Consider the following 11,423-nt stretch of genomic DNA (forward strand, 5'->3'; position numbering starts at 1 on the left):
TGTGGAGATCTTTAGTATCTTTTAGGGATGCACGATATTGGATTTTTTGCCGATATCCGATATGCCGATTTTTTACAACTCATTAAGCCGATTACCGATATTTTTTTCCCGCAACTCTCAACTCTCTTCTGTATTGGAATTAGCGTACAGTATAATGGTGATACTCTTATCACATTTGTTACAACGGTCGGGGTGACGGGTCTTGAGATGGTTAATCAAGTTTGTAGTGTTGAAAGACTTTGCCTTGGCTCCTCCTCGCATCACCGAAGCTGAGCAGTCATTGCAAATAGCAGTTTTGCTATCTATTTGGGACACTTTGAAAAACTTCCACACAGCGGACATTTTGGCTTCTTTCTCTCTCATGCTGCAGGTAGACACACGTGACGTCATCACGCTGCGCCACACAGGTCTTCTTCGCGCCGGGGACATTGCGCCGAGGTCGGGCATTTAATCAAGTATGCAGCAGCCCATTATTTTATCGGTTAATTATATCGGCGTATATCGGCGTGTTGGCCGATATCCGACAGTTCATTTTTAAGCCAGTATCGGCCGATACCGATAACGTGCCGATAATATCGTGCATCCTAGTATCATATATATATATAAGCATATTTTACAGTGAAAATGTCCGTTCATGTAGATGAGATAATCTAAATTTGCTTAATGACTGTGTGTGACTATAACCTCAAGCAAGTTATCCTATTTTAAACAGAATTGAACAGATTTCATTCAAAAGTAACTACATAATGTGGACGCCAGTCATTTTTAAAGCCCGGTCAACTTTGTAATAAATCATTTTTTATGACTACATCAACAGCAATTAAAATTAAAGTAATAAATGAACATCAGAACACAGTGCGAGCGTGGTCTGGCTACAAAGGCCGACTGTCATCACATATGTTGCCAAACTGTACGCAGCATGGATGTATGAAGGGACATCATCTTTTTCCAAGAGAGCACGTGTTAAACCGTTTCAAAGAGCTCAAAACTAAAAGATACACAGAAAATCTTTCATGTTAATAGCCATCATTTTGTAACTTTGTTTTCAGGGTCAGAGACTCTTAAAAAGCAGCTCCTCAGTGGTGTTTGAGGTTATCTAACAGAGCTGCTGAACCAGATGTGCTGATGACGATCGTAGACAACTGAGACATTGACCCCTGACCCTTTGCTACATGTTGCTGATGAAGGTATTTCAGGTTTAAGAAGTAAAGTGTTATTTCCAGGGAACTTCTATTACCTGGGGACCTCTAGTAATTTGAAATAATTGCTGAGGTCATCTTTGATCAGCCATATAAGTAAATGTTCCAGTGCAAATGTCCAACTATATTCCACAAAACAGAGATTATTTTTCTATTATTTGTCCCACTTGAACCAGCATCTCTGTGATTTGAGGTCGTCATTTTGTTTTCATGGAGTCTGCCTTGGCAATTATAAAATACAATTTTGACAGCATTTTTTTTTACAATGTTACACTTTCATTTAGCTTTTGTCCAAAGTTACGTACATCTGAGAGTTAATACAACACAAGCAATGATCAAGACACGAGGGAACAAAGTCAGTAAGTGCCAACAAACGGCTTCAAGTGCGACCGGACAGGAAGAGCACAGAGCGTTTTTCTTCTTCTTTCCTTTTTTTTTTCATAATAATCCGCAGCAGCATCAACAAGGTCAATATAGTCATCATCATCATGAATATCCTAATCAACATCCTCAATGTCATCATCATCAATGGCATCAGTATCATTAAGTGCAGATGTGTTCATGAGGTCTTTAGCTTCTTCTTAAAGGTGGAAAGGGGACTCTGCGGACCGAGATGCTCCTGTTTGAGCTCAAATCCACCAGGAGAGCTTCATCCAAGAAAAAGGATGGAAGTGATGATGGCAGCGTGTGGTGAGAAACATTTTTCAATCTTTCAACAGGTTCAAAAGCATTTATGAGGTATTCTATTAAAAGTAAGACAATGTTACGCACAGCCTGAACATCATATCTGGGGGATACTGTCAGATGTTTTAGGTAAATTACAAACTTGGACTTATAAAGACTTATAAATAAAACACTTAACTTATAAAATCATTATAAATTTAAATATTAATTAATAAAAGTAGAATAGGCTGCACGGTGGTGCAGTGGTTAGCGCTGTTGCCTCACAGCTAGAAGGTCACCGGTTCAAACCCCGGTTTGTGCAAGGTGGGCCTTTCTGTGTGGAGTTTGGATGTTCTCCTCGTGCATGTGTGGGTCCCCTCCGGGATCTCCGGCTTCCTCCTATAGCCCAAAGACATGCTTGTGACTCTAAATTGCCCATAGGTGTGGGTGTGAGTGTGAAAGGTTGTCTGTCTCTTTGTGTCAGCCCTGTGATTGACTGGCGACCAGTCCAGGGTGTACCCCGCCCTTCGCCCAATGACAGCTGGGATAGGCTCCAGCCCCCCGCGACCCTGAACAGGATAAGCGGTATAGATGAAGGATGGATGGAAAAGTAGAATATACACAGATCTTAAGTCCAAAGTTAAGAGGCTACAGCCTCGAAAGTTTAGCAGCTTGAGGCCCTGTCCATGCTTTCAGTACAAACTGTCCACATATTTGCATAGATGTTTATGCACCTGCTGTTTATAAAGACTTTGATCCCAATATCTCCATTAAACACACACCGTTTATGATCTGTGAGTTTTAAATACATGGGAAACTCCAAGATTTTTGTGAAAGGGCATAGCTGATCACTAATATAACTCATAGAAGTCATGAAACATACAAGAACATCATTCACTTCATAGATAGAGCTTATATTTTTTCAGATATCAACACACTATCTGCGCTCTCATAGAGGAGGCGCCCAAGAGAAAACAAACACCCAGAATCTTACAGTCACAATCAGCTCATTTGCACTGATTCCTTCTCACATCCCTTTAAATCAGCAGCACAAAAAAAGAGGATCTGCAGCAATCAACATACACAACTTTATCACTCTCTGCACCCATTAACACCAGCAGAAAAACCCCGGAGAGGTTAATGAGTTATTGGAGAAAGAGGAAATACTCGCACACAAGCGCGAAGCAGTGATTGATGAAGCCGTTTCACCGTGTCACATAGTACACAAGACGAGCTCAGGGATAAACAGCGATGCCGGGCCGAAGCGATCTCATGACATCCACTCACTTAACGACGGCAAACAATGTTGGAGCCTGTGATGGATTGTGCTATGGTATATCACGCATGATGTTACAGAGTACAGAGCACTTTAGTTCCCACGGATATCACAACAAACTGATCTGTGTTTATGAGACTTTGTAGGTTGTCGTTTCTTCTATATACTGTGATTTCTTTACGTGTGAAAGGAAAAGTTAGTGAATGCATACCTTAAAGTCATGACACATAATCAGTGAGTCATAATTAAGTCATACATCCCCCTATTGTGTTCATGTAATGACCTTCCCTGTGTATTCCATAACTTCTCCCCAAGGAGGAGACAGTTGTGAAACAGCTATGGCCATACAGAAAGCAAGCAGCCACCATACTGTGTGAGTGTGTGTGTCCCCCCCCCCCTTCTTCGTCCTCACCCCTGTCACCCCACCCTTGGAGAAAAGTACAAAGCGTCCCTTGTGTGAGAGCACAGAGACCTGAGTGATACTGCTTTATATCATGGTATTCTCCCATCTGTCACACGCACACATAGCGCCGTCCAGCCCGGGCGGTTCACTCAGCCCACTGACCTTCAGCGAGCCCCCTCGGTGCTCCGCACATGACACACAAACAACACACTGTACAGCGAGACCCACGAGCACCCACGAGCGCCAAAGTACATTTACTAATTCTCTACAGCGGCTTTGCTGCGAGTTCACACAGCAATAACACCGCCCCATCATAAACATCATAACAGAGGAGACATTTTAAAAGCAGCCAAACATGCAGCAACGTAACAGTCTGTCAATTCAGTGAAATTACACACGTAACTCATCGCTATAGATCACAGCTTTTAGCAGTTGTCTGATGTATTTAATCAGTTATCCACTACTTAGATGAACACTTCACTTTGAGACATGCACCCCTTTCCCACCTAAATTTAGCGTGTTGACATGGGTTTTTTAGACCCGGGAAGACCCGCTTATAGATGCCGATTGTCTCTGTTCCCATTGCCATTGAAGTACAGTACACTCCTGTCGGTCTCTCTTCTGCTGCGTCACTGTCTGACGTCACAAACGCACCAGAAACAGGGTTAGTAAACAGTGAAGATGTTACGGTGGTTAGGTCTTTATTGTAACTATTACTCATTCGGTCTATGTATCAAACTCAGCACGACAGATTGGGAACGATGTTCGAGCGCTGCTCGGACGGAGACGGGTGGAATTTGTAGCTGAGATGACGAGGAGTCGCAGAAGTTACCGATGGAGCATAGCATCGCGCCGGAAAGGGGGGCCGGAGATTAGTGTGTCAACACGGGTTTTGTGTTCCCATCAATGCCAATCGGAGGCGATAATTACCCGGGTCTACTGCAGAGTCATGTGACCCAGGTCTGAATGCCGATAGTAACCTTTCCCCTTTAAGCAAAAAAGCCAGGTGTTAGCGGGTTTTTGACCAGTGGGAAAGCGGCTCAATAGTGAAAAAGCCAGTTACAATTTTCTAGAGCCCAAAATATCATCTTCAAGTGTCTTGTTTTGTCTGACCCAGCAGCAAATCTATTAAATTAAATGTCTGTTCTATGGACTATTTATTAATTGAATAAAAATTTCAGCTCCAAACTGTTGCAACCCCATTGTAACTATAACACAATTTAAAACTTGATGTATTGCATCTGTTAGTCTAGAGACTACAACGCACCAAACTCAAATATTCAAGATGCCTTTTGTTAAAGGTTTTCCACCGAAAGTGTCGTCTGTGTAGAATTTTCTATAATATTAGTATCTGAGAAAATGTCGACATTTTGTTTGGTAGGAATTTAAAATCAGAATGAGTTGGATTTGTAAGCTGCATTTTGTAAACACAACATTCAATGTTGGCCACTCCTCCCTGGCTCACTGACACCTGTATCTTCCTCTTGGATGCATGCTTACGATCTGGCAAATATACAGCCCCTTCCTTAGACCCACTACCGTGTTAGGCCCAATATTGCCTTAACATAGCAACATGACAAAATACAGGCGCATGTTTCCACAGATAAAGACACTATCACACTCCTCTATTTGGTGATAATGGATGATTAAGAGGGATGAGTGTTCATTGTTTTGTAGGATTCTACTGATTATGCCTTTAAAGGAGCACTACTCAATAATTTAAAATTATCATTGGGATTAAAGGACAACATGTAAGGTATCGCTTACAGTAATGCACTCACAGATTTATCATGTGACCTAAGGTCCTCTCAGCTGAGAGGATGGTTTAGCCTCTTTCAGCATCTTTTGTCAACGGACCCAGCAAAGGGCAAAGAGTTAAAGGAAGTGAAAAATATAACATGTTTACAGTATAATTATTCAATCATGAACTGCAGAATAAAATGTTTGGTCTGAGAAATAACTAACGGAAAGAATGAATGTTAAACATTTAAAATTGTTTTCAGTTTCTCTTCATGTCAAGCATTACAAAGCAAAGAGTCGAACCGGCACACGTCAGGCCTCACTTACCTGTTTCCAGAGGAACTTGTCTTCCTGGTTGATCTGCCAGGTGGTGACCACATGTATGATAGACAACACGGCTCCACTCAGCACCGCCGCTCTCATCCTTACAGGCAGCAGAGTGTAGATGATGTAGATGAAGAACACGGACCACCAGATGCCTTCTGAAGCGCTCCTGGGTGCCACCATGAGCACCCCGAACACCTGCACCGACACTAAGACTCCGATCACCAGGTAACTGACCATCCACATGTAGTCCTGGTGGAAGCCATTGCGGTTGCACACTACCATAAGAGCCATGAATAGCGCCATTGCCACCGACAGGGCCGACGAATAGGCCACTTGAGGGGGGGCGTGGACACAGTGGAAGGTCAGCATGATGCCGCACACGATCACAAGTACCCCCATGAGCATGGTCAAGGAGCTCTGGTTCAGCCTAAAGAAGTAACGCTGGTAAAGGCGCTCCAGTTTGCGGGACTGGAATTTTTTCGACTGGAACACCCGCACCACCCTGAGCCAGCAGTCCGCAGCTGTCACCACCCCTGCTGCGCCGTTGGGACCCTCATCGCCAATGTCCCCGCTTCCTCCGTTACATCCCCCTTTCCTCCCTTTCAACTCGCCGTCCTCAAAGCCCAAGTCGACCGATTTCAGCCCCACGCCTTCCCCTCCCCTTTTTCCGTAGTGGTCCTCCTGCCATCCGCAACGGACGCCAAACTGTCCCCCGCCTCCCACAGCCCCAGCCACCCCTCCGCGGTGGTGCTGATGGAGGGGGGCTCCAGAGGGGGGCTCCATAGCATCTGGGTCCCGCAGACAGCTCATGTAACGCGGGTTGCAGAGAGATGAGCCTCCCTTCCGTTTGGACTTCTTGCCATTGCGCTCCCCCCACGCAGTCTTGCGGTCGTCCACTCTAGCGACTAGGAAACCACTGAACCAGGACATTCTGAGTGAGCAGAGAGAGGAACGTAAAGTATAAAGACAATACAAACTAAAGGAAAGATATCATGAGAAGGAAACAAATCTTCCTTCCATATTTACCTGTTGGGGTTCTGGTACATGTCCCAGCCCTTTTTCTTGCAGCCGGTTCACTCATTTATCCCCGTGGACAAAATTTTGAAGAAGTGCGGAGGGGTTTGTAAAGGCCGCGCTGCAGGGCCACCGGATGGGGTCGACTGGATGGTGTCACCAGTCGCTTCGCAAATCTCCAGATGATTGTGCCAGAACCAGTGATCAGACACCAAGGTTATTGAGAAGACCAGTCTTTGCTGTGAGGACTATCTCCACGGCTTCTGCTGGGTCTAAGGGGGGAAAAAAACATAAACACAATATAAACACATAAACAGTTAACAATCTTATCTGTGATGGTGTCAGGGCATACATTGAAAAAGATAATGAGCTTTGAAGAACAGCCCGGCTTAAATTTAGCTCTCAAAATGCTATTTTGAAAAAGATATTCTTCACCTTGAATGTGACAGGAAATAAAATTCACCATCGTCCACGTGAAGCACATGAACCTCATTTCCTGGATAACCAGAAACACTTGAGATTTCATCTCATGTCTAAAACATAGAGATTCATAGGAGAGGAAGAAGCTGCTTCCAAAACTGTGAGGGGAGGAGGAGGAGGAGGAGGAGGAGGAGGAGGGACAAAATGACCCAAAATAGCTCGAAGGCTCGGTTTTTTAAGGTGAACCAGAACTTGCTCCCTTTGACCCCAGTGCAAAAACACATCCTCTGGTATAAACACACAGCAGCATTTTGGAGTCAGCTGGGCTGAGGAAACAGAACAACTCCTCAGGGCTCTGTTTATTATGCCAATCAAAGATAAAGATGAGTAATAAATACAGATAAATGCCAGTGGACAACAGGACACTGTCAAGACAAATATAAAGACAGAAACGAGAGACATAGCATGACAGGATCTGTGAGTCCTGAGGCACTGGATCAAAAGTTGTTTAGAAATTACTAGAAAATCAAGCTTCTTTCCTGTTGGCGTTACCATATACTGTATTTTACAGACATGCATGTAATGAAAGACGTGTGTTAGTGCCAGAGTAGGACAGAAAGTGACTAAGGCGCACAATCATTGTCTGAAAGTGTCGTGTGTTCAATTTGTTCATTATATATCCGATACGCTGTGTTTGAGACGTGTGCTTGTCATCTCTTGCCTCTGTTTACCTAATGTGTAATCTAAGTATACTCTTAAAGGCACATGTAGACTGGGCACGTCTCGGTTTATGACATTCATTCACGCACCTTGGAGTCTATACTTCTGTTATCAGTTATATTTATTCAGTCATGTTGGGCCATAGCAATGGCTGCCACAATGGTATGTTACAAAATAAGTGTGGTGTAAAGATTTTAAATTCTGGAAAACAAGCAAAGATGGAAAATAACCAAGTGAAACTACTTTGCTACTCTACTAAGGAAGAGTTTTTACGTGTCTGTACTTTACTTAAGTATTCATTTTTCGGACAACTTTTTACTATATGTACATTCTTCTCCCTACATGTTCAAAACAGGCTCTTACTTTAGCTTTACTTGAGGGATATCTAGTGAACGTGATGTCTTAGACCATCATGAAGAACTTGCAGCAACATGGGTGAAAGTGAACCAGCTGACATTGCTGACGATGTCAGAGCAAATTCGGAGGAGCAACATCCCCCATCCAACTGACTTGCACACATGGGAAAAGTTAACATTCAGTATTCTTAGTTTGATATTTATTTGATAGTTAGATTAAATGATTTAAGCTCAGTCATTTCCCAAATATGACTTGAGGTTCAGTTAGCACATCTTTACTGTGTGTACATTTCTGAACCAGGTAACTCTTACTTTAGTAAAGAAGTTGAATTATTTACCAGATGACCTGAGTTGAGCTCTGGACAGAACAGTCAGATCTGTGCATCCCTTTTACGAGGCTACATTGTGGTTTATATCCTGATTAGATAGATCATAGATACTCCCCTTGTGGTTTCTAGAAACTGAAACTGGGCTTTTCTTTGATATCTAATTGTAGGTTTGTTGTAACCTGGTCACATTTTATAGTGGGCTATCTCTGTCTCCAATGTTACTATTATAACCCTGTGAAATGTGATAATTGTAGTTAATTTAATAATAGTATAGTGGTGTATTCATAGTTTCAGTCCTGATTTAATTATAAAACGTCCACATATGCCTCTACAAGCTGATCTTACCAGGCCTCCAGACGCCCTGAGCCCTACACAGTGCAGGGAGACGCGCAAACGCAACGCAGCCGCTTCTGCGGCCGCCGCCGCCGCCGCCTCCTCGACCGGCATTCTCACCACAGAGGCACGCTGTGTTGTTGAAGCAAAAATAGCATTTCCTCGCTATATCTTGCCTGCATGCGCCTTCTCTGGCACGTATCCGTCCAAGTCGTATCCCTCCTCTCTCTGGCAAGCGAATCGACAAGATTCAAGGAGAACCAGCCCACCCTCTCTCCCTCACACACACACCTCCCCTCTCCTCTCCTCCCACCTCCACCACCACCTCCTCCTCCCCGGCTGCGTCCCTCACTCCCCTGCACAAGGTCGACCAGCTTGTACCCATTTGCAAACGTCGCGGTGTTGCCAGTCGCTTTGTGTGTATGTGTGTTTGCATGGTGCTTGGCTGTACTCTCCGGTTTCCCCCACTAGCGTTAGAAGAGGGGAGGGGAAGAGGGAAAGAGGGGAGGGGAAGCGGGGAAGGGAAGGCGGGGGTGACTGACTATTCCTAGGGGACATTTTCAACCGGACAGCCGCTACACTGGCGTTACAGTCACAAACAGCGAGCATAGAGTCATGTATTTGTGGGCTTGGTCCAGTTAGACAAGTACGAAGCTTGGCATGCATGTCTCTCCCTCTATTCCTCTGTGTGTCAGTGTTGTCATTCACATGCAAAAATACACCAAGAAATCAGGAGAAATCAAAGATAAGGAGGTTGAATGGGCATTTTTGCATTTTCTGCAGCCCTGTTTCTATCATGTGCGGATATGTTAGCCATCCGGTGTATGAATGCCATGCACGGGCAGGCAGGCCGTGTGTGAGGGCCCGCATTCAAACAGCGTAGGCTTCTTGTTACATAACACCATGGCCTATGTGACAACCATAGCGGGGACCATAAAACCATTCCGTTGCGTCCGACTGTCCAAGTTAAGACACAAACACGCCTCTGTCAGGGATTTCTATGCAAATGTCATTCAGCCTGCAGTCAAAGCAATAGCTCGCAGGATTAGTGTATTGACAAACACGAGTGTTGGGTAAATAAACAGATATAAACACGTTATTGCTGCTGCACATTCCTCAGCATCAGTCAGTGGATGGAGGACTATAGCGGCGAATAATACTGCAAAACCATTATTTAAATACTCCATGTGTGCCTATAAGGAAAATACCGTATACATGCTGGTGTTTAAATTCAAAGTTATGTTATCAGAAATGATTTGCGGCAGATTTCAATCATTATGAGCATCAGATGCAGACTCTGAATGTAGGCTAGTCAATTAACACTCCTCAGGACAGTGGGCTGTAATAAGAAACATAAACGCACTGTTATGCATCCCATCCTTTGCTTTTTCCCACACATATATGTTATTGGCCGCCAATGGAAACATGAACTGACCGTGTATCCTTTGCCACTAACACCACCAGTGTGAAGCGGAGGCCTGAACAGCAACTGTCGCCAGCTATGTCATTCACTCCTGCAGAAATGGTGTACTGACAGAGAAGTGGCAGAGGCGTCCACGGCTGAATGCAACAGCGTTTGACACGTTTGTGTGACAGGAGAACATATATTATATATGTCGGCCTGCAGTGTGCAGCAGCAGTGACGGTCAGAGAGACGGACTCACCGTGATCATCTTCTGTTTCTGTTTCCCGACAGGACCGCAGCTGACAATCCGATTCGGCGAGGTGGTCGCTCGGAGCGGCCAGGGTGGAGGACCATTAGTAGCCCAGCTGTCTAAGGATGGTCCGGTTAAATTGGTCACCCTGTGGTGGATCTCCTCCTGTCGTCTTCTCGCTCCACTCCCTTTCCTCTCCTCCCCCTGACCCTCTCGGCTCCAAGCACCACTGTCAAGCCGGGGGATATACGAAAACTGCACTTCCGGTACTCGTTTTCAAATTAAAGCCATTGCAACCAGCAGTAGAAGTATTACCATGCATTATAAAATACTTGATGAAAAGTTCTGCATTGAAAATGCTACCTACAGAAATTTTTGAAAGTACATTATATTTTGGTTATCGCTACCGCCTCCAGTTAGTTAGCTTTGCTTAGCACAAAGACTTGCAACAGGTGGAAAAAGCTGGCCAAAATCTTAAGAGTGAAAACAGGACATTTACTGTTATATGGGAGACTATGCATCAGGGTATTTCAATACATTCATATCTGCTGATAAATACAAGGCTAGAGCCAGCAGCCGATTACCTTAGCTTCGTACAAAGACTGAACACTGAGAAGGACAGCTAGTCAAAACCAAAGCATGAAAACTAAAATGAAAGAAAGCTATGTGTTGGGCTACTTTAATACTTTTATGTCTGTCGGTCAAATATAAGGTAACCATTTCTCAGCTTAGCTTTGCACACAGTCTTGAATCATGGGAAGACAGGCAGCCAAAAAACAGTGTAAAGCTGAAATAGATTGTGATTTTTTGTTTACTTGAAACAGATGTAAAAAACAAAATTTCCGGCTTTTTTTGATAAGGTATGGATAGTCTTTGGAAAAGGGACTTTTGGAATAAAAAGTGCTTGAATTCCATATAAATGACCTGATACAATTAGAAAAATCAAGCTGGATAAAAAAACATTTGAAAATAATGAGCCATGTTTTTG

The 11,423-nt window shown here is 43.9% G+C and overlaps 1 protein-coding gene across 1 annotated transcript in view; it reads right to left on the bottom strand.

The window, feature by feature from the left end:
• The window catches only part of adcy6a (adenylate cyclase 6a), a 40,604-nt gene extending 29,971 nt beyond the window's left edge, over positions 1-10,633 (bottom strand). The window contains exons 1-3 of the mRNA XM_069659580.1: positions 10,445-10,633; positions 6,635-6,894; positions 5,609-6,539 (exon numbers count right to left, since the gene is read on the bottom strand). Coding sequence (XP_069515681.1) covers positions 5,609-6,539; positions 6,635-6,654 — 951 coding nt within the window. The 5' untranslated portion in view covers positions 6,655-6,894; positions 10,445-10,633. The remainder of the gene's footprint in view (positions 1-5,608; positions 6,540-6,634; positions 6,895-10,444) is intronic.
• Between the last annotated feature and the right edge of the window lie 790 nt (positions 10,634-11,423).

Source organism: Semicossyphus pulcher, unplaced genomic scaffold (assembly GCF_022749685.1).
Source record: "Semicossyphus pulcher isolate SPU_LCO1_2020_fin unplaced genomic scaffold, fSemPul1.0.p SCAF_13, whole genome shotgun sequence".
In the NCBI taxonomy this organism is placed as follows: Eukaryota; Metazoa; Chordata; class Actinopteri; order Labriformes; family Labridae; genus Semicossyphus; species Semicossyphus pulcher.